This window comes from Penicillium argentinense (genome assembly GCF_028826775.1).
Source record: "Penicillium argentinense strain IBT 30761 chromosome Unknown utg000005l_segment0_segment0, whole genome shotgun sequence".
Taxonomy (NCBI): domain Eukaryota; kingdom Fungi; phylum Ascomycota; class Eurotiomycetes; order Eurotiales; family Aspergillaceae; genus Penicillium; species Penicillium argentinense.
The window spans coordinates 5508173-5530481 of NW_026622664.1; the positions used below are offsets into that span (position 1 = coordinate 5508173).

Sequence of the window (22309 nt, forward strand, 5' to 3'; positions counted from 1 at the left end):
AGGCAAATTTGGGCAGAGTTGCATCCAGGATTGCTAATCAGAAACAGAATCTTCATTGAAATTAAACACAAACTACTGGCCCGACTGTCACTCGCACGACGGCCGGAGCCGCTCTGCAAACCCCACCATCCGGTGTCTCCGGGCCATGAGACCCCAAAAACGGTGCCCGTTCTAGATGTTGGAGGTTTCCTCGATCGCCACACATCGCGACACTTCAATTGCATCCTACCAATTGATTAGCAATCGCCTGAAGATTCCGTGATCAGACTCGATGGTCCACAAAATGGCTCACCTGTTCCCCCTCGGGCTGATGCAGCTCGCTCTTGTATACGATGTTCGGGTTCCCAACCACTTCGAAGATCGGCGTCGCATTCTTGGGCATGTACGACTGGATGGCTCGTTCTCGGATACCCGCGGTGTTGTATTCCTTCTTGGGTCCTTCCTTTTCGGCCTCCCGCTTCTGCTGGACCGTCGACCGCACATATTCTAAATAGGGGGGTTGCCAGGATAGAGGACATTGTCTGCGGCCAGGACGGTACCAGGAACAATCATGCCGTGATGCTCGCAGAGCTTGAGGTCTGTGGTATAGGCCGGCTTGTAGTGGTCAATAAACATGAGCTCGATCGTCTTCACCTCGCCGGTACGGTATAGTTTGTCCAGCGACAGGTCGCTGCGGCCCACAATGATGCGTACAAAGTCGCGCAGACCAGCCAAGTCAACGAGCATGTTCGCAATGGCTGCAAACTCTGGGTTCAGCTCCAGACTCAGATAGCGCTCGCCCCCATTGCGACGCACCGCGTCGCCGAAGAGGATGGCAGAGTACCCCACGTAGCACCCGAGCTCAATCATGGTCTTCGGTCTCACTTCGTTGATCAGATCGGTCACAATCTTGCCCTTTGGCACACCGACGGTCACCAAGTGGTAATCCTCTTCAAATTTCTCGATGAGGTCGAGTACCTTTTCTGGGTGTCCACTGATGTCATCCAGGTTGGGTTGTTCGTAAATGAAGTGCAGGAGTTTGATCTCCCGGCCTTCTTCGCGCTGCCGCAAGAGTCAGTTTCGGCGATGATCTACACCAGAGCTACATAGGCATTCGATCAAACTCACAGAACGCTCGCCCTGCCGGGTATGCGGGGGCGGGGAAGGAGGGTGCGTGGTCATCTTGAGAGGGGTGTAGAAAGCAAAGCAACGATGGGAATGTTTGGAAAAACAGAAAATTGGTACACCAGAGTGCGAAGCAAAGGCCTTTTTATACGAAAAAAGGGATCATTCCTAAGAACCGGCAAACCATGGACCCCCCGCATGGTTGTTGCCGAAGCAGACGGGCAGGTCCAGATGTGGAACCGATGATACGAGCTCGGCCTCGGGGATAAATACTCAACAGAGCAGAAGTTGGCGCAAGGAAAGATCTATGCAGCAGATCTCGGCGGGCTTCGCAGATGGAACCCTCGCTCTATATTAAGTCGGATCATCGATTTGAAAATTGCTGCCTTCGGGAATGAAGATATGAATTTCCTAATGGTAAGCCTAATGTTCTCGGAGCTAATGATTCGGGCAATCAGCCCCGAATACACCGGGTTGTCCGAGGACCCCCAAACGAGTGAAATTATGTGATCAACACATTGACTTCGCTTCAGATGGTAGCTAACAGCTCATCTATCAGCTCATTTGCGAAAATCATACACAAGTCTTCTGCAAAGGTACTCTCCTTCGGAGTTCATTACCACAACCCGACGTGTGAAGTGCCGAACACCATCGATCAATTCGAACCCCCATACCTGCCGTTAAATCCGGTGTCACCCCATGAGAATGTGTCGCGTTACGAATTATAGTTTGCTCACCTGTGATGAGAGCCCTCCTGTCTCCAGCTTCCGTTCAACTGTATAAATCCAAAGTCCTGGAACACCCAAGACTCCTTGAGTGTTGATGACACCAGAGTTCTCGGGCAACGACCCCACAAGAAAAGCAGATGCATTTCCTTTGTCTAGAGCAGTTCCCGACAAGAAATTTCGAATCTCCTCTTTGTGTTGCATTTCGGGTTCTAGCTCAATCTCGGGTTGATCTTCTTCGGGCGTAATGACATGGCCCCGGATGTAACGGGCCTGAAGCTGAGCTGATCCGAAGATGTAGTCCGAGTAGTCTTGCGGCCTCCAGTTTAGAGTTCGTCTTTCGATAGTACTCGCGAAGCCACCGCTGAATCTCTGGGTCAGTTCTACGGTGGGAACTGACTCGTTGGACTCGGGGTCGATCTTTGAATATTCGGAGACAGCCGTGGTAATCGTTATGGCTGGTACAGTTTTTCGGATTATCCAAGAGACCCCTTGCTGATATCCAAGTTGTTAGCACTGAAAGGTTTGGACGAGTTCTCAAAAAAGATAGGCGTATATAAATAGGGATTATGGGCATTTTCATATCTACCAGCTTCAAAAGAGGGCCCAAGTCGCCGGTCAACTGCTTATTCTATTCATGATCGATGGTGAATAATAACGGACATGACACAAGAGAACATCTATGATCATGCCTACCAGGATCCACTCATTTCTGAGACAACCAACTCGAATATGCTCCGGTGTGGCCATACTTGTTCGAATATCATTGATGCTTTGTGAAGGGGAAACCTGGTATTCGGTCCGATGCGACCTTCGTCAGTCCTTTTATAGATTAAGATAAGTTCTGCGTTGACATGTGATCGGCTACATTACTATGGTTCTTGGGCAGCCATAATATTGCGACCGTTACAGATATCGCCGATAGGTGCTTGGCCGGCTTGTCCCACCTTGATGCCTCTTTTGCCTGTACTTCAGCCCTCGCACTACTAGGAATCAGCCGCTGGAAACAAAGATGGTGGTAGCTCCCAGCTTCTAGAATATGGTATCCACTGAAAGTTCTCAAGGTCATCTGCCGCTTCAATAGAATTACCGTTTGACCTATCCAGCCTGCAATCTTGGTGCTCAGGGTGGCTTGGTAAGCTGGGTCAATTGCTTGCCTTCCTGTCCACACCAACATGAGGTGGCGAGCCATAATTTCCAGGCACACAACCATGCCTACCTTTCTCAACCCCATTCACTTTCATACTGGACTTGAACTGCCCCGCGCCTTCAGCCAAGATTTGGAGCGCATGCTTCTCAGTGTCGTCAAATCTACTGCTCGACTAACCCTGAAGGTTGCAATATTGTTCTAGTCTGGCAAACTAGGTGAGTCTTTAACCCCATCTCGGCTTCCCGAGGGTCAACACTGGTCGACCTTGCGATTCACTGCACAACGCCCTGGAAGCGCACCAGCCTCGGGTGACTCACATTGTCTGTGAATGACAATGAATATGAAAATGGAGCTTTGTTTCGGGCATTTACATAATCTACTCACAAGATTCCTTCTTTCTAATCTTTCTCATGATTCTAAAGATATCTTCGCCGTTCAAGTTTCGCGTCGATCCCGGTTCCTGCTCGATCATTCTCGCGCCCTCCAGCGGTGCGATACTCGCGCGGCCTCCAAATCTGTCGATACCATCCCCTGTTTATTTTGGGAGGTCTGTGCCGTCTGACAATTTACCTCACCTTGCGACCCTCGAAACCCTCGCCTCGTCACGACCTGGGATCTCCTCCGAGTCGGTTAAAATGGACGATAACCTCGTTTACGAGGAAAAGGACATCTCTAAGAGATGGCCTGATACCATCTACAGGACCTCAGATATGTTTTGTCCTCCGGATAAGAAGACTGAATCCCTCGAACAGCTCGAAAAGAAGCGAGCCCGATGCTCCCGACTGCTGAAGGAACCCAAGGCTCGAGTCTGGGATGAAAATGAAGACCCATCCACCCGTGGCGGTAAACGCCTCTACGATAAACTGCCCACTTTCACCCCTGAGGGACAGTATATCCTTCCCCCGAAGGGGGGTAACATTCTCCTCTCCGATCTCAATGTCGCCATGGTCATCAACAACTGTGGTGTACGAGTCCGCTCCAAGCATTGGCCGGCGATTTTCGATAAGAGCGGCGATATAAAGCCAGATCGGGTCCCTGAGGACCCAGCTCCGTTTGCCTTTGCCCATGGGCTGCCGCATATTCCCGTTTTCCGCGGATATTACCTTCTCTGTGGGCGGGAGATGGCGACAAAAATCACTACATGGCAGCTGTCCGAGAAAACCCTCCAGTCCCGAACTCCCATGGCTCTCCTCCTTGGTGTGGTTATCGCACCGCCCTATTTCATGGCTTCCCCTCTTGAGAAAAAGCGGGAGATCAATGCCTTTGAAAAGGGTGCCAAGATTCTACATGGCCTTCGCCATGACTATCTGACGTTGTTCTTTGACCCCGAAAGTAACAATTATGAGTGTCAACCACTCTACGAGTTTCCTGGATATCGAGCCAGGCTTTCAGAGAACTTCGACCATTATGTCAAACCAATGAGACTTTCGGTGGAGAAACTCGCAGCCAATCTTAAGCTCCCATACGCACGGAACCACCGCGTTGTTATCAAAGGCTCTCGCGAGGCTCGGGAGACTCCTTCACCTACTGGATCGGATTCGCCTCCACTCACTTCCCCAACCCGAAGTGAGTACAACGGGGAAGATCCCCTCACCATGACCACCTCCCCTTCGGTCACCGGTGCTTTGCCAGAAGGTTTCCCCGACTTCCACTTCCACAATGAGATCAGCGACAATCTCGAAAGTGGTAGCGATGACGAAGATCAGTCTCAGGATAGCGAGGTGGATGACGAACGTGCCCTGAGGAGACTAAAGAAGCTCAAGAAGTACAAGGATATCGTCCACGCGCAAAATCCGACGTACAAGCCACAAACCAAGTTGGCAAAGAATCTTGAGAAAGTCACCCAAAGCATCATCGATCGATGCAAGAGCGTCGACGGCCCTACCCTGGCCATCATGCAGATGGGCTTTGAGTTGGCCCACGACATCGAAAAATTCAAGCAGGGTGTTGTGGCCTTCGAAGAAGAGGCTCGAAACGGCCCTCCCTTGATCCCATTCTTGCAGGATAAGATCAACAAGCGGGTCAGTCGGTCCAAGCGTGTTCTCCCAAGCCTGGATAAGGTCGTCGATTTCCTACACAGCAGCCCCGAGCAGACTGCTGTCGAAAAACTTTCGGTCAATCTTCAGTCTCTGAAGCGCAAGGCGCCGGATGAGGACGAGGAGCGGCGGTGTCGTGCGCGGCACGAGTGAGGCAGGGCCTCGCATCTCCATATACCAGACTTTCGATCTTTTTTCTTTTCTACTCAAGATACCTTCCAAATTTCTTTCTTTGATATTTGTCTCGGATCCTATTTACATCCGGTCGGATATGCTTTCGTGTTTGTTGTTTTGTTATTTTTCCCTATTGATAATTATACTATGTAGTTTTATTCTTATTTTATTTGGTGTCTCCTCGGGTTTTCATTTTCTAGCTTCTTTTCGTAGTGGAGTCTCTGGGTCTCCAGCGGGGACAGTGGTGATAGCCTAAGGCAGTAGGTGGCACCATGGGTCGCGCTAGGCAAGAAACAGTGGTACACTTTCCAGTAGATTTTGATCGATAGTGCTATAAGATCCCAATGAGAAACATCATTTACAAACCAACTCATATAAATGTCATACACTCCCTCGGGTACTAGTACTTGTGGCGGGCTGTCTGGCGGAGGGCGGAGTATTCCTAGAGTTACCTTCCGGAGGGTTAGTACCCGTGGGACATACAATTGTAAGGTAGGAATGGACGCGATCAGATAACGCGGAATGCACTACCACCAAACCGGCCTAGGCCACTTCCTCCACGTACTTCCGCAGTCGCACGAGCACGGCATCCTCGATCTCGACCTGCATGGGTTCGCCGATCGCCCCTCATTCCAGCTAGGCCCAGCCCAACCTCCCACTTTCCCGCATTCTCACCTCCTAGAGACCTACCTCCAAGGGTGCCATCCGCGTCTGCATCCCTCCGCGGCGTCTTCCCAGCTCGTGGAATGGCCGCCTCGTCCAAACAAAGTCCCCATCACGCCATGAAGACTCTCCGGGCTGCTAACTCGGCTGAGGCCCTCTCATGCACGTTCTGGCATCTGTTTCGGATCTCCGTCTCGTTCGCTCTATTATTTGTGGACAATACGATCCTAATAGCGGCCGTGGTGCTCGCTCGTTTACAGTCCGTGGCTGGTTGGCGCCCGGCGGCGCTGCGAGATGTGCGCTTCTACCCCAAGACCGTGTTAATTACGGGAATTGGAACTGCCCACGGCCTGGCGCTTGCACGAGCCTGGGAGGCGCAAGGCCACCGCGTGGTCGGGGCGGATGTCGCAGATCTCGATCTCTCCGTTCGGTCGGGTGGCAGCGTCTCCAAGGCGCTCGTGGCATTCTACCGCGTCCCCAAGGACCACTACATCTCCCGGATCCTGGACATTGTTCATCGGGAGAAAGTGGATATCTGGATCCCCTGCTCGCCCAAAGCAACCGTCATTGAAGACGCGACGGCCCGGCAGGTGATTGAAAGCCGGACCAGCTGTCGGTGTATCGCCTTTGACGCCGAGCTTGCGGCGCGGTTCATCCACACCGACTCTTTCCGACAGTTTCTGGCAGAGAGGAATCTGCCCGTGCTCGAGCGTCACCAGGTGCACTCGCGCGACTCAATTCACAAGATTTTACACCGCTCGCCCAGCAAGTCGTATCAGATTCGTCGGCTGGGATCCAGTGCTAACGAGGCAGTTGTGGTCCTGCCGAAGCGAACGCTGAGCAAGACGTACTCGGAAGTCAGCGAGATCCAAATCAGCCAAGAATTACCATGGGTCCTCCAGCAGCAGACTCGGCTGGGCGAGTTCTATGCTGATATTCTGGTGGTGCGGGGCCATGTTCACGCCATCAAAGTCCGGCTGGCAGAGGCTCGATCTCCGCACTGGGGTGCCTCGCGGTTGGATGAGGCGCTGGCAACGGGGATTCACCGGTTGATGCAGAATTTTGCTGAAAAGGGTGGCACGCGGATGACCGGGCATCTGTCAGTTCGACTGCTGGTAGACGAGGAGTTCGACCACTCTTCTGTTCGCCATACTATCCATATTTCCGACTGTGTTCCGGGCGCTGCAGCCGTAGAGAATCTTGTACGCGATGCGACTTGTCCTGTTGCCGGTTACCTCGCTATCATCTCCTCCGAAGCGGATCGAGCTGGTTGGAAGGTGACAGCAACACTGTCCCCGTCTTTTCATCCCGGGTCCGCCTTGATTGGAAACGACACGGCTATCCAAATACTATCACGATTACTGTCCCTGGATCTCGTCAAGCGAGGGGCGGCCATATTGGAAAAGGAGCTGGTGCCTTTCTTATTCTGGCGAGATTCACGGTTCTCATATCATGACCCTCTCCCTTGGTGGTGGCATGTACATGTGTACCAGCCTTTTCGAGAGGTTTGGCTGTTGGTGAAGCAGATTCGGGAAACAGGGCTGGTCAATGGGCCTATTAAAATTTGACATGCATTCTGCGGGCATCGCGGTATGCTCTATGAATTACGACTATACGAATGATAAGGTGGTGGAGGTGTGGCCTATACCATGAGCATTAACTTGGGTTAATCATTATTTCGGGGATACGTCATTGTCATCCTATACTTCCCGTCTCTCTGCCATATTACTAGTAAGCAGCTTGAACTCCGGGTAGAGTTAGCACACCGAATTCTTCTTTGTTGGAATCGGTAATTGGCAAATTATTGATGCATGATGCCATTGCATTATCTTTCTGATCATTTTCCATTCATCTCTGCCTTAGATGAGACCGAAGGTACCATGCATCTTTAGTGATCTGCCACCCTTCCCGAAACACTAGTACACTTCCCGGTGCCCGTTCGTCGCAGATGCCCCATTGCGTATCTACAATGCTGGAATCTCGGATAATACCTAGGGGTATATATTGTAATATTGTAGTTGCGTAGTCGCTACATCGCACCCTCTGGCAGTTCCTTTCGCAGATGGTTGCCTGTCGAGTACAATGGGATTATGTACTGAGTGCTGGCACTGCCGAGTCTCCACCGTGGCTAAGCCCCGCACCAAAATAGAACGGGCTGTCGCCTGGGCGATCGTCCTCACTCGAAACTCACTTGCGTTGAGGTTCTTGACGTCGCGATCTTTGCAACTCCTCACTTCCACCCTCACTTCCACCCTCAATTTCCCCAGATTCCTCTTGCCTTTCACCATTACCATCACCATCACTATAACCATCACCATCGCACATCGTCGCAGTCCCGCCGATCACCTGGCCGCGTCCCCACAGAGCCGCACGAGCAAGCCAAGAAACGCTGCGCGTCCCCCCAAAGTCCAACCGTCTCCGCTGTCGCTCGCATTCTTTCGCCCTTGAATCGCATGCCCCTGTCAATCGCACATCTGCGATCCTGAGCTTTTCCGAACGTTCCCTTTTGGACTCTCTTGAGAAAGGGTTGAGACAGCCTTGCAGTCCTTAAATCCTGTGCTCCTCGCCAACATGGCCAATTTCCGCATCCCCCGTCCCTCGGGTGGTAACCTGGGGAGAACGAAGAACCTGATCCATTTCACCCAAGCCCTCATCATCTTTGTCGCCTGGGCCATGACCATCGCCATCTGGACCAAGGGCAAGGGCGATACGGGCGGTGCTATCGATGGTCGCACCGTCTGGTACTGGATCCTGGTGAGTCTGCACTCCAACTTGCAGATTCCTGAGCCTTGCAGCTGACAGATGTGGTTTCATAGTGCTGGATCAGCGTCCCCGCCTTGGTCTACCTCGCGGCGGTCCCCATGTGGCCGCGGGCCCGGCGCTTTGGGAATGTTTACGCTTTCGCCACGGTCGATATCATCTACGCTGTCTTCTGGTTCAGCGCCTGGATCTGCCTTGCTTCCTACGTTGCGCAGGGCAAGAGCATCGGGAAATCCTCTGACAGCGATAGCAAGAACAGCAAGGACAGCAGCAGCGGCGGCGGCAGTAGCGGTAGTAGCAGCAACAACAAGCGAGCCAGCAGTGACAGTAACAGCAGCAGCAGCAAGGGTGGCTGCGACAACTGGGCATATGGCAATGCCAGCAAGTGCAACATCAGCACAGCCACTACCATTATCGGCGTCGTGATCTTGTATGTGTCTACCGCGCGAACCAGAGAGAAAAAAAGCACTAACAATCGTCGTTTCTACAGCATCCTCTTCGCTATCACTGCTTGGATGTCCTTCCGCAATGTCATGCACTTCCGCCGCACTGGTACCCTTCCCGATGCCGTCTCCGACCCGACCTTCGCTGCTCAATCCAAGGCCGCCTTCTCTTCCAACCCGCCCCACGACTTCGAGGAGGATGAGGAAGACTTCCGCTCCGGTCGCGGCGGTGGCATGGCTGCCCCGTCCCGCGGCGACCAAGACGAGGACTATGCCCTGCTACAGCAGAGTGAGGCGGACGATCTGGGCGGCCGGTCCGCGATGCACGGCGCCTACGATCCCACCGGACCTGCCTCGAGCAGTGTCCTCCACGACTACGGCAACACCAGCTACACCGGTGCCGAATCGAGCTTCGGCGGTACCAACACCAGCTACGGTGGTAGAAATACTAGCTACGGTGGCTCCCAGGCCGCACAGATGCCGTATTCGCCATCTGAGTACAGCACAACAATGAGTGGATACCCACGGTAGAGAGGCCAGTGGGTGGATATAGAGTGGGAATGTTGAGGACATGAAATGCTGGCAATGAATACCCCAAAATCATCACGTCATTCTGCTATTGATCTGTGTCTGGAACGGTCACGGAGCGGTGTTGGCGGGCGCATAGTTTGCTGTTTCTTTGTTTTGTTTTTCTTCACGTCGAGGAGCGTCTGGCTGGGCGTTGTCATGATTCTCCCAGCCATATGATGAGGGCCACGATTGTACTTATTGAATGTAGCAAATAGATCATATCCAATGGAATTACAAAAACTACTCGATATGCTACATAATAGAACTCGAACAGGCTCTGTTATAACAATGTAAGGCTTGATATCGGTGCCTGAGTCCCCGGATTTCGTGGATTCTGCCACCGCCTTGCGGCCAGGTTCTGGACAGCTTGCGCTCTCGCCGCACCTTTGGTCTCAATATCCCACTACATTGCACCCCCAAGCAAAAGAACCTTTCCATTACTGGAGGTCACTATTTCCTGGTCTATTTGAATTATTTGGTACGAAATACCCCTTCTAAGACTCCACACGACGGTACAATCCATCAACATCTACATGTGCACAACGAGCTAATACCAACAACAGAAACAATCCATACACAACCGCTCAGGACACAAAGTCCTACCACCTCCAAAATGGCCAGCGAGATTGATCTGTACACCCAATACCCGCTCCACATGGACGGCGCCTCAAAAGCCATCTCCCTGCCTCCATCTTCCGCCTACACCAGCACCCAGTCAACGACGATCAACTCCGAACTCGAAGAACTAAACACCCTCCACCGGGCTCTCATCTCCCTCGACGCCCCCAATGTCCCCCCACCCCCGATGCCCGTCAACGCCAAGCGCGGCGCCCAAATCGCCAAACTCCGCGAAAGTGCCAACACCGCCTACCGCAAGAATAACTACGCCGAGGCGGTGCGCCTGTACACCTACGCCATTGAGATGGCCATCTCCCGCCCCGGGTGGGAGCCTGTTGCGCTGGCGCGTGAGGATCTGTCGGGTCTGTATGGGAATCGGGCGCAGGCGCAGATGGCGTTGCAGGCTTGGCCAGAGGGTTTGACCGATGCGAAGATTAGCGTTGATTCTAAGCCCATGGGGAATGTCAAGGCTTGGTGGCGCGTTGCGAAGTGCTTGGCTGAGATGACTCGGTATGAGGAGGCCAAGACTTTTCTACTGAAGGGGCTGGAGATTGAGGGGAGGGCTTCGGATGGGGCGAAGGAGTTGGTTGCGCTGTTGGAGGATGTTGAGGCTGCGCTGAAGAGGGCTGTTTAAACTGCTTCCTTGGGGGACTAGTTTGTCATTGTGTGGTCGTTTTTCTATCTATTTATTGCATGTTCGAAGCTTGGCTTTGGCTAGACGACGATTCCCTGATTGTTACTGGCGTTTGGCGAATGAAATATTTCAATGTTCTCTAAGCTTATAGATATTTGAACTTATATTGCGTATTGATACCTTTGTCCTAGTTTCTGTTGAACCGCACTCCTTGAGGACTCGTGACTCTACCTCACTTAACCTCGAATGTAACTCTGTGGGACGATATCACATGCACACAGTGTAATATCGTTTCGATGTTATGCTCTGTCATTTCAAATGAATATATATATCTGTCTTTAACCTAATGTAATATTATACCGAAACCACATATCAAGGCGCTTGGAATTCCTTTCACAAATCTCGTATCCAAGGAACTACACAATGTACTTTGGAGCAGGTGACAGAAACTTGCCAGTTTCGTCTTAATTCCCAGGAGCAAGTACAGAATAAGGTCACACCGGCAGTATTGCTATCCTCTTGAAATGACGGCCCGACAATCCAACGCCGACATTCCGATTGGCTGGACCCACACCTAAACCGATCTCCTTTTTCCGCCTCCACCGTCCAATCACCAACCAGATTGATTTCAGGATCCACCATGCAAAAAAAAAATCTTGACAGGATCGCAAAATGCAAAAAGAAAAGAAGAATCTCCGATAGGGGGAATCGAACCCCCGGCTGCCGTGTGAGAGACGGCGATGTTAGCCACTACACCATATCGGATTACTTGTTGAAAGATCAGCGAGAATAAGCTTCATAAGCCAGATTGTGCCTCCCGTGGGGGTAGCCATACCTGCCCGCCACAAATTGTGAGGACTTGGGACTTCATATTACCTGAAGCAGTCTGAATATACGAAAATTCTCTCGTAACATGCGGCATTTGGGCCCTATTTGGTTGTCGACGCCATCCGACTTGGTTCATTTCGTATAATGGTTCGATTGGATTTGATATCTACTTCGTATTGCGGATTCTACCAGTAGGCAAAGAAGGGTATACTGTTTGAAGGAGCTTTAAAAGGAAGGAGAAAGCTCCTTCCTGGGGATTTCGGGGTGTGCATCAAGGTAGATGGGCATTTTCTGGTTAAACAGCCAGCGCAATATCGCTATTATGTCTTCAATGTGGCGACGACTTCGGAGATGCATCGTTGGGACTCGAGAAGACTTAGCTTCGTGCCAGGCTTTGAGCTTTGTCAAAACCAAAATTGCTGGATGGATGATGAGGACTATATTAAAACAAGGTTAGGGAAGGCCACATAATAAGTGCTAATAGACACACTCTTTTCAAGAATCTCCCTGCGACTAAGCTCCTTAGGCCTCACGACGTACATTTCAACGTCTGCGGGACTCGGGATCTGCCATGCCTACCTGGGTGGGATATCATGGTAGCCACGACTTCATACGCCGTAGAGTGATCGTGGCATGGGTTCTAGGAGACTGTATGCTTACGGCATGATTTGGTTGGCATGGGCTGGATGTGTGTCCATTTCGTTCCACTGTCTCTCGTCGCTTCAATATGGAGGGAAAATTCGAGGTCACATCCTCGTTCGATCACGATATCAGAATCCTCACTCCAAAGCCCACCATCTCCAAAGTTTTCCCCTCCTCGACTATGGTCGATTCCGAGTGGGACAGGATCTTTTGATATTTATTTCGGCCTACATATCCCATCACCCTCCTGCCCATGTGGGTCCTGAGAGACGGCAGGGTATCGTCGTTCAGCGAGTCGAAGAATACCTTAGTCAGGGAACAAGAACTAGGGGTTCAATTGATTAAGGAATGGGACTGGAGCAATGTCGAAGAGGGCGACCTGGAACTTGCTGGGCGTGTCATTCGAAATTGCCGCTTTGTCGGAGAGCTAACGGACGTCATAGAAGGAAAATCAATGCGACAATAGGGGTCTGAGGACCCTCGATTCGCATTGAACTACTAGTACTACTATCCCGTTGGGTTTTTCTCGCATTAGCTACGCTCGGCGGGAAAACTACCAGGGTATTGAACCGTAATGTGACTGGAATCCTGTACAATTAAGAGTGAATCGAATTGTTTGTGTGCTTTTGCAGAGGACTATTGGCACGGTGCTTACTATTTGCAGAGTATATTCTTGTAACTAGTTAACTAACAGGTCGCCCGATTGTAGCCTGAGGCACATAGACGCACTTAACCGTTTACAGTCTAGCGTCATTCGAAATGGTGTCTGCCCGAGCAGCCAATCAAACGCCAATCGTGAGCCCTAGCCGACTTACGTGAGCAGAACATCATGTGACGCACAACCGACCCGCTTCCAATATTCAAACCACGAATTCTCATCCCCGACCAACGACAACCCCATCCACGACACCCTGAAGGAGGCACCGTCAAGATGACTGTTCGCAACTACGGTGTGTCCCATCCCGCTCTGCGCCCTGCGCCATTCGCTCTTTTTTCGCCGAATTCAGAATACTGACGGATTTGTGTGCTACAGGTATCGCCTCTTCGCGGAGCAAGTCCCGCAAGGTAATTATCGATCGACCAACCGACCGACGAAAGACAATCGACTCACAATTTGTAACAGGCTCACTTCTCTGCGCCCTCCAGCCAGCGTCGTGTTCTTATGTCCGCTCCCCTCTCCACTGAGCTGCGCCAGGAGAAGAACGTACGTTTTCCCACTCGACCCGATCCATGCAACCGCACGACATGACCCCCCTCCAAAAAACCCACAAAATTCGAACAATGCCTAACCATTGCTGCCTCTTACAGGTCCGCTCCATCCCCATCCGTGTCGGCGACTACGTTACCATCACCCGTGGATCCCAGAAGGGCCGTGAGGGCAAGGTCACCTCCTCCTACCGTCTGAAGTTCGTCATCTACGTCGACAAGGTTACTCGCGATAAGAGCAACGGCCAGAGCGTTCCCATCCCCATCTCCGCCTCCAACGTCGTCATCACCAAGCTGCACATGGACAAGGACCGTGAGGACATCCTCGCCCGCATTGCCAAGGGCCGTGAGACCGTCCAGAACAAGTCCGCCTAAGGGAATACGATGCATGGGGTTTAGGTCTATATTTTTGCAATGACGGTAATAGCGCAAGTTTGTTTCAGGAGCCCTCAAAAAGACGGGTTTACCTATCATTCCGAAATCAGGCGCATTGCGGTCAATGAAAAATGAAAAAATATCGTTCTTCTTCAATTGGGTCTCGTGGTGTTTGCAGAGAAATTCGCCAATACCGTGGTCTTGGATCCTCGTCCCCGCCGTGGGGGTCTGCTCGAAAATATCTAGTGAAGAGGGCATACTTGATGGCAGCCTCGCCCAACGGCTAGGTCAAGGTGGAAGAAAAATCTATCTTACAGATCACCACCGCTGTCAAGAACCCCTACGAACGTAGAAACCTTTAGATGTGTTTCTTGAATCTCCGCCACATACAGGCAATTGTAGAACTCGAGGAGCGTATAAGCATGCACACGACCCCAGATACCTTGGCAGATCCATGGAGAATGAGATCAGACTCAGCTAGGAGCGGGTCCAGGATGTCCTAATGGTAAATCTCCATCCCAGGTATTGGTAAGCCAGCGTCTCTCCGCTGCGTTGGATCCTCGGTGCTGCCTAAATATAGTCTTGGTTTGCTAAGTTGATATGAAGCGGGGTTGTCTGTGCGTGGAATATATCTACTGTAGGGTCGAGGACATATCAAAGCCAAGCATAGATCTGACCAGACCATACTAGACCATTGCACACCTGATCGCCTCACAGTGCAATACTTGCATGCGTGCTTCACGAGATTGCGGTGTTATCCAACTTGATACCAATTGACACTTAGGAGATACCCCGTGGCTAAACAAGCAAAGTTCATCGCTAAGCGATAGTTCAAGCACGTTGGACATTTAAATTGTGGGTTGTGATATGTTTCAGCCCGACACGTGGACCACTATGTTAGAGCTTATGCACACTTCCATAACAGTGTACCCCCGGTAATCGGTGCCACACAATGCACTGGTGCAAATTAGGGATGCGGCGAAGTGACTCGGACCCTGTCGTCGGGTAGCCGCACCCTGTTGCGAGATATATCTTGGCTCAGCACAGACGAAAATGGTCGCCAAATATACAATGTGTTGTGTAGTCGTGGTGCCTTAACAGATTTGAGTAAGCACCTGGGAATATGTGAGTGTTTGATATATTGTAGCACTGCATACTTCCATGAACCGATGTGATGCGAACCTATTCGAAATGTAGCATCTGAACATAATTTTTGAGCAAGGCACCTTCAGTGTGCTGGGGGCCCAACGACGGAGTGCATCCAGAAATAATGAATTCACATTGAGAGGGATATCCATTCCATGCACTCCTATATCATAGTAACATTCACAGAGTAGATGATGTGATGAGAGTATGATTAAATGCGTACTCGTACTGCTCGTATCCCAATCACTGTCTGACCATCTACCCGACCCTCTTACTCAACCACCTGCCTGGGCCACGCCACTTACATATTTCGACCACAAGTCCTAAATCAGCCAGATCTCAAGCCACATAGTTCCTGCCATACTTCAAATTATATCCGCTCGATCGGGTGAACTGTAAAATAAAGACATACCTGGCCGAAAGGCTGATTCGTCCTGATGATGGACGGGGCTGAAAACTCTGCGTGAAACAAGATGGAAAGTGGCTACATTCGGACAAGTCTTGTCAATTCCTAAGATGAGCAACGTGAGATACTGTGACTATGCCCCTCTGGTAGGTCGAAGAGTGATGCACAGCGTACATCTCATTGATCTACAAGTCCATCGGAATGACATTGTTGCTATTGGCCCACGAGATGGTCGTCTGAGCCGTTCCCAAATCGGACACGAGAGGTTGCGTCGGAAACCGGCCCCGTCTAGGAAAAGCCGGGCAGGAATCTGGAACTCCGGAGAGGGTTCTACACTGGTCTGCCAGATCTACCCTAGGGTACTTGGCAGTGTATGGCGGTTAGTACTGGGGCTGAGGTACACGCCAGGGACTCCGATATCGCGGCGTTCCTGCTAAACGGGAAGTGGCCGCCCGCGCCCGCGCTAGTCCCAGACGAGTTTGGCGTTGTCATGCGAAGGGCGTGCATCTGCAACTGGCAACGGTGCCCTCTCGGACCTCGACCCTCCCCTCCGCCGTCTACATGATCCATGACGTTGACTGCAATACGACCGGGCGCACCTCGGGATCTGAACTATACGAGCCCCTCTTCGCTCAGTGCGGCTGATGGCCGCCATGACATTCCTTTATGACTGATGGGCTTATCGGCCCATGGTACGGCGCCTGATGTCATGGTCCTGGGACCGGCCAACTTGCGAGGGCCCGATTGATGGACCTTTTAGCGCCGCATGTGGTCCCAGAGCTTTGGAGCAGGCTCCACTGTTGATTATTCACCCTGCCCTCTCTACCCCAGACCCAAGGATATGCCCGCCCTCGCAGACCGACTCTTTCTTTACCATCCTCCAGTTTCCTCGCTGTTGCCTTTAAAACAGGTGGGATTGGCTCTGCTGGACCCGCGCTATTCTAGTCGCAATGGAATATTTCGACTTTGAAGGCGCCTCATCCGCCCACGAGTCAAACCACCAAAGTGACGACGTTGCCTCGGTTGATCTCGAATTCGATGAGCCAGAAGAGCAGACGGACAGATTCAACTCGCTGCTCCAAGATCAGAAGGGCCTCCCGCTCGAATTCCCCATTGACCCGCCTGTCCCGGAGTCGGCCGAACAGAATGTCGGAGCTCCTGTTGGGCCCGACCAAGACACCGGAGTCTACCCCATGTTCCGAGCCCAGGAACCCTGTGACTTTTGCCGCCGCATGGGCTTTGATTGCTTCGTTGCCAAACGGGGTGTAATGCAAAACGGTTATTGTACCTGCTGCATCTCTCTTTGGCGCGAGTGCAGTTTCAAGCACACCAGACCCCCCGGCAGATTCCTCCAGACACTGCACCCAGTGACCGAAAACGCCTACATCCCAACGGGAAGCTTGACTGGGCTCAGAGCTCTAAAGTCAGTGTCCTACAATACATTTGGAGACGACCCCGATGGTCGATCCCGCAAGAGTAACGCTCGACTGTCTCGCAAGGCCGTCAACATTTTGAAGAGTTGGCTTCGTGACCACAACGATAACCCATACCCTACCGAACCCGAAAAGGATGAACTGAAGCAGAGCACCGGCTTGACTCGAACCCAGATCTCCAACTGGCTTGCTAACGCTCGTCGTCGAGGCAAGGTTCGTCCCACCGGGACCGAGTCGCCCGGTTCGGGACCTGTCAACATACCCGGCCAACAGCCCATGGACGTGTCTCTCATGACTCCCCTGGAACGTTGGAAGTATTCACCCCCGAAAACGAGCCGGCCACGATCAGCGATATTAACCGTGCCTTGGCCAACCCACCCTTCGATCCCGCGCGTCAACGTCAGACCCAGTCTGGTCACGTGAGGCTTCGCCCGGGGTCCAGTACCAATGAGTCAAGCCACGCTAGTTCTGAACATAAAAGATATACCGCCTCGGGGAGCAGTTTGGATACTAGCCGGTCTTCACTCTCAGACCTCTCCTTTGCCTCTGCTTTCTCCCATCGGTCCTCGCTGGGCTCCTTCGGCTCAATGGATCGCAAAGAACGTCGTCGTCGACGCAAGACCTCGACGCCGATCAATACTTTCAATCACCAAAAGGCGCGAGCTTCTCGTCCCTTCCAATGTACCTTCTGCACAGACTCCTTTACTGCCAAATACGATTGGCAGCGTCATGAAAAATCTATGCACCTTATTCTGGACCAATGGACATGTTCTCCCCATGGCGGCGTGACGGAGGAGAATGGTATACTTCGTTGTGTCTTCTGCTCTGCAGCTAATCCAAACCGAGATCACCTGGAGACACACAACTACATCAGCTGTCAAGAGAAGTCACCGCAAGAGAGAACCTTTTTCCGAAAGGATCACCTCAACCAACACCTCCGACTCATGCACAATGCCAAGTTCCAACGATGTATGGATAAATGGCACAGCAGCATCACAGAAATCCGATCTAGATGCGGATTCTGTGGCTCTGTCCTTCGAACCTGGAAAGACCGGGTTGATCACCTTGCTGGCCACTTCAAGAATGGCGCCAACATGGCTCAATGGCAGGGCGACTGGGGATTCGAGCCGTGGATCCAAGACCGCGTCGAGAATGCTATACCACCTTACATGATTGGATACGAATCGCGATCTCTCGACCCCTGGACTACGGTGCGAGCCCAAGGGGATGACAATACACCGTCGTTACCCGTCCCGAACGATGCCAATTGCTACGATCGCCTGTCACGCGAACTCACTGCTTACATCCACAGCCAGACGGCGCAAGGGCTTGTCCCGACAGATCAGATGCTACAAGCCGAGGGTCGTCGAGTCATCTATGGCAGTGATGACCCTTGGAACCAAACTTGTGCAGACAACCCTGTCTGGCTGAGTATCTTGAAACGAGATACAGGGCTCGAGCCCGCCGCGAGCAATGAAAACATACAGTTTTCCGATTTAGGTCTTCAGCCTCCCTTCGCCGCCATCAACAGTGGCTTGCGAGGGCCTTCGCACCAAGCCAACCCATTGGCTAGAGCAGTGTTCCCTGGCGCACTCCCAAGCCCCGCAGTGTCTAGCCCTGGCATTCGAAGTCCCGCCTACCCTGGAACTGGCCACTCATCTGCTGCCGCCAGTCGACCGGGAAGTCTATCCGGGAGCTATGCTGGAAGTTCAGGGATGATCTCAGCCGGGGTTCCAGCATTTGCCTCTGATTGGGACAGCAGTCTCACTGGTGGTCAAGCCTCCTCTTCCTCAGCACCTGCAGATGGAGGGGCACCTGATCCTCTCGTGCAGATGGGATTCGATCCGGCATTTCTGCAACGCTTGAATGACAGCTACAGCGAGCTCACTCCACCGGACATGGAGAACATGCCCTTGAGTAAGCCCAATGATTATGATGGTAGGGGTAAGCAGCCTTGGGTGGACCCGGCGACTCAGTTCCAGACTGGAATAGTTCCTACCTCAGATTCGATCACCATCTCGGATTTGAAAAAAGACCAGACCCCTGCATCGGCCGCGGCCCAGTCTAGTATGCCTGCATTTCACGACGAGAACATGCACTTTTGATTTTTGAGGACGTTTATATTGGATGCATACCGGCTTGACTGGGGCCGGTAAAAGTATAATGATTTCGGTTAATTGGGCGATGAAGACGGGTTGTATCTTCACCATAGCTATTATTAATTGACGTCACTAGCAATTAATAGTGTTTCAAAATTTAATTCTTGATGTTTCCTTGCTTCTCCCACCTACTCACCCTTCCGCCGCGTGGTGGGTGGCCCAGTTCAGAACCATACCCCTACCACACCACACCCAAGCCTACCTAGGCCCCCTCGCCTCGGGCTTGCCCTATTATTTTTGATCATTTCTATGTATTGCGTACTTGATCCACCCACTAAGCACGTGGGACCCCATGCTATGAGGAAAAGTGGTGGTTTTTGCCGAAAGCCGGGTGGCCCAGGTTGACTCATACCTCAGGCTTCGAACCTTACTAGTTAACTAACTAACCAACTGATTACCAAGCCTGCCGATCCTAGTATGTCATTTCGTCAGGCCCGTTGCCCGTCTTGTGGCTTTCTCTCGGCCGATCGCCGAAACAGCCGATCTTGATTTGAGTCAGATATTCTAGGAGGGGTCTACGTAGCCATACTTTCTGCAATGCGGAAATGTGGTTCATCTCGACTTGCATTATGCCGACGTCCAATCGAGGCCAAGTCTTTTCTTGCGTTCTTCATTCCAAATATGCAAAGCATACGCTTCCATCACATTTCATCACAAGTACTTTCGTCGCTCGCAGAGTTATTCATCTCGGGCTTATACCCTCCCCGAGAGGTGCGTGGTTCGTGCTCAGGACCCTTCTGCCTTTTGCCCAATGTAGATCTCCCCGTGAGTGAGTGAGGTGTCCCACGCCGACGCCACAAACTTTCAGGAAGTATGATTGGCCTGTCAAGATAAAGATCCAGGATCCCGGTCGGGTATACTGAGGATTTGTATAAGTTCGCTGCCTGTTTTTGCTGTAATTATATGCGGGATTATTATTGTCCATGTGTCTTTAGTATCCGGTATTCAAGCTGACGGAGGAACAACACACCATGTCACCCATCCAAGCTATACGAGGGACATAGGCAATATTTGATGTCAAAGTACCAGATGATGTTCTCTATGTTGATGTCCAAGTACCTCAAGGCTGCAATATTTCAGACGAAAAGGCGTCTATAATCCATTTTGCTATGATACATAGGGCGTGGCCACGAGAACTCTCAACCAGGATGCTAAACCGTGCACTCTAGACTGACAGCCCCCAATATCTGATGCTTTTGCTCTATAAAATGAAAAGTCTACGCCATGTGGTTCATACGGAAATAAAAATCTTGAAATCCTTTCAAAAAAGCCTTAAGTAGTATATAAAAAATGAGGCCCAACTCTCAGAATTTGTTTCTAATTGTCTTTTGTCTCATACAATGGGCGGAAGCTGCGAACGTCTTCTTCCCTCTCGTTTTGACTTGGCAGAACACTTCAGTTGCTGGAAATGTTAGACCTGTCATTCACTCCAACTTCCAATTTCCCGGCCCAGAGCTTCGCATCAACCAAGGCGATCGTGTTCAGTTTGCTGTGACGAATCTTTGTCCTTTCAACGTCACGGTCCATTTCCATGGTAAGACTTTCCAATGAAGAGTTATGATTTATCTAGCTAATCAAGGCTCAACTGTGAAGGAATTGAACAACTCGGAACACCCTGGTCTGATGGAGTTCCTGGAAGCTCCCAGAGACCAATTGTAACCGGGCAGTCTTTCCTTTACCGCTGGACTGCTACCGAATACGGCGCGTACATGTACCATGCTCATCATCGTGGACAGTTTGAAGATGGTCTTTATGGGCCTATTTACATCACCCCCACGGCAACCGAGACCCGGCCCTTTAGTCTGGTCGCAACGAACAATACACAGCTCCAAGCCATGCTGGCTGCAGAAAGAAAGACGTCCCCTGTTTTACTTTCGGACTGGCGCCTTTTGACTTCAGAGGAGGTTTGGGCAGCAGAGGTGGCCTCGGGAGTCGACTCCTACTGCGTCAATGCCCTGCTCATCAATGGAAAGGGTGCCGTGTCCTGTCTCCCCCGTGCCCTGATCAACTCTTTGATCACACCAAATGTGCAAGCGGTATTGGGCAATGAAACGCTTACTGATATTGCGTAAGTATCCTGCTGGGATGATTCTATAACAAAGTTACTGACTCGATCAGCTGCTTTCCACCGAACGTGACCATCGTGCAAGGCGATTATCCTCATAATTATGATGCTATTCCACCGACGATGTTCTCTGGCTGCACCCCAACTCAAGGTGAACAAGAAGTTTTTACTGTCAATGCAAACCAGCAATTTGTCAGTTGGGACCTGACGAGTGCTTCTGGACATTTGCATCTAATTTTCTCCGTGGATGAACACGACATGTGGGTATATGCAATTGACGGTCGCTATATCGAACCAGTTCGCGTCAACGCAATCAATTTGCCAAACGCCAATCGATACTCTGTGCTTGTACCGCTCAACAAGCCTCGAGGAGACTATGCAGTTCGTTTGATCAGCGGCAGCCAGCAGCAGATCCTTAATACCACAGGCATCCTTCGATATCAAGGCAAACCTCAACTGAATAGGCCCTCGAATCCATGGGTCCTGCTGAATGGTCTCAATGCGACCGCCGATACCGTTTTCCTCAACGACTCGCAGACCATACCATTCCCTGTAGTGACTCCTTCAGCGACCGTTGACCAAACATTCAAATTGACAATTCAACACTTCAACGCATCCTATCTTTGGACCTTGGGTAATTCCAGCTTCAACCTTGAGCTTGAAGAATCTCAACCGCTACTGTTCAATCAAACTGCCATTCCAAGCGACTTGATTATTCGAACCAAGAACAATACCTGGGTTGATTTGATTATCATTGTTGACACCCCACCGATTTCCCCCAGCATCCAATCCACAAGCACTCAAACAAGCATTTCGTTATCGGATCAGGCACCGGGGCATTTAATTACTCTACGGTCGCAGAGGCCATGCAAGAGATTCCAGAGGCTTTTAATTTGGTGAATCCCCAAATCCGAGATACCACCGACACGGTAGTTGCGATCTTTGAGCCTACATGGTTGGTTCTTCGCTATCAAGTCGTCAATCCAGGTGCATTTTTACTGCACTGTCATGTCCAGGTTCACCAGAGTGGCGGGATGGCTCTGGCTATCTTGGATGGCGTTGATGCTTGGCCGACTATCCCGCCTGGATACCTTCTTGACTCTGGATTTTTCTGATTCATCTCAACAGAGTTGAGGTGAGATATTAATGGGATGACGAAGTAAATGTTGGTA

General features: G+C 51.4%; 9 protein-coding genes across 9 annotated transcripts; 7 read left to right on the forward strand and 2 right to left on the reverse strand.

Moving 5' to 3' along the window:
- Nucleotides 1-171: 171 nt before the first annotated feature.
- Nucleotides 172-1161, reverse strand: N7532_006864 (O-methyltransferase; the record flags this gene model as incomplete). The annotated part of the gene is made up of 4 exons (XM_056619358.1): nt 172-225; nt 293-486; nt 540-1041; nt 1108-1161. The coding sequence occupies 4 exons, from the start codon at nt 1159-1161 to the stop codon at nt 172-174; spliced, it is 804 nt and encodes a 267-aa protein (XP_056475517.1).
- A 665-nt stretch (nt 1162-1826) lies between these two features.
- Nucleotides 1827-2579, reverse strand: N7532_006865 (uncharacterized protein; the record flags this gene model as incomplete). Its single annotated transcript, XM_056619359.1, has 2 exons — nt 1827-2324; nt 2526-2579. The coding sequence occupies 2 exons, from the start codon at nt 2577-2579 to the stop codon at nt 1827-1829; spliced, it is 552 nt and encodes a 183-aa protein (XP_056475518.1).
- Nucleotides 2580-3389: 810 nt separating this feature from the next.
- N7532_006866 (uncharacterized protein) lies at nt 3390-5168 on the forward strand (the record flags this gene model as incomplete). The annotated part of the gene is made up of 1 exon (XM_056619360.1): nt 3390-5168. The coding sequence occupies one exon, from the start codon at nt 3390-3392 to the stop codon at nt 5166-5168; it is 1779 nt and encodes a 592-aa protein (XP_056475519.1).
- Nucleotides 5169-5971: 803 nt separating this feature from the next.
- Nucleotides 5972-7420, forward strand: N7532_006867 (uncharacterized protein; the record flags this gene model as incomplete). The annotated part of the gene is made up of 1 exon (XM_056619361.1): nt 5972-7420. The coding sequence occupies one exon, from the start codon at nt 5972-5974 to the stop codon at nt 7418-7420; it is 1449 nt and encodes a 482-aa protein (XP_056475520.1).
- Nucleotides 7421-8423: 1003 nt separating this feature from the next.
- On the forward strand, nt 8424-9586 carry N7532_006868 (uncharacterized protein; the record flags this gene model as incomplete). The annotated part of the gene is made up of 3 exons (XM_056619362.1): nt 8424-8606; nt 8669-9042; nt 9103-9586. The coding sequence occupies 3 exons, from the start codon at nt 8424-8426 to the stop codon at nt 9584-9586; spliced, it is 1041 nt and encodes a 346-aa protein (XP_056475521.1).
- A 652-nt stretch (nt 9587-10238) lies between these two features.
- Nucleotides 10239-10877, forward strand: N7532_006869 (uncharacterized protein; the record flags this gene model as incomplete). The annotated part of the gene is made up of 1 exon (XM_056619363.1): nt 10239-10877. The coding sequence occupies one exon, from the start codon at nt 10239-10241 to the stop codon at nt 10875-10877; it is 639 nt and encodes a 212-aa protein (XP_056475522.1).
- A 2401-nt stretch (nt 10878-13278) lies between these two features.
- Nucleotides 13279-13928, forward strand: N7532_006870 (60S ribosomal protein uL24; the record flags this gene model as incomplete). The annotated part of the gene is made up of 4 exons (XM_056619364.1): nt 13279-13297; nt 13381-13412; nt 13471-13551; nt 13656-13928. 4 exons carry the CDS (start codon nt 13279-13281, stop codon nt 13926-13928), a joined length of 405 nt encoding a protein of 134 aa, XP_056475523.1.
- A 2502-nt stretch (nt 13929-16430) lies between these two features.
- On the forward strand, nt 16431-19018 carry N7532_006871 (putative homeobox and C2H2 transcription factor; the record flags this gene model as incomplete). The annotated part of the gene is made up of 2 exons (XM_056619365.1): nt 16431-17332; nt 17395-19018. The coding sequence occupies 2 exons, from the start codon at nt 16431-16433 to the stop codon at nt 19016-19018; spliced, it is 2526 nt and encodes an 841-aa protein (XP_056475524.1).
- Nucleotides 19019-20362: 1344 nt separating this feature from the next.
- Nucleotides 20363-22252, forward strand: N7532_006872 (uncharacterized protein; the record flags this gene model as incomplete). The annotated part of the gene is made up of 4 exons (XM_056619366.1): nt 20363-20606; nt 20666-21140; nt 21191-21893; nt 21920-22252. The coding sequence occupies 4 exons, from the start codon at nt 20363-20365 to the stop codon at nt 22250-22252; spliced, it is 1755 nt and encodes a 584-aa protein (XP_056475525.1).
- Nucleotides 22253-22309: the final 57 nt, after the last annotated feature.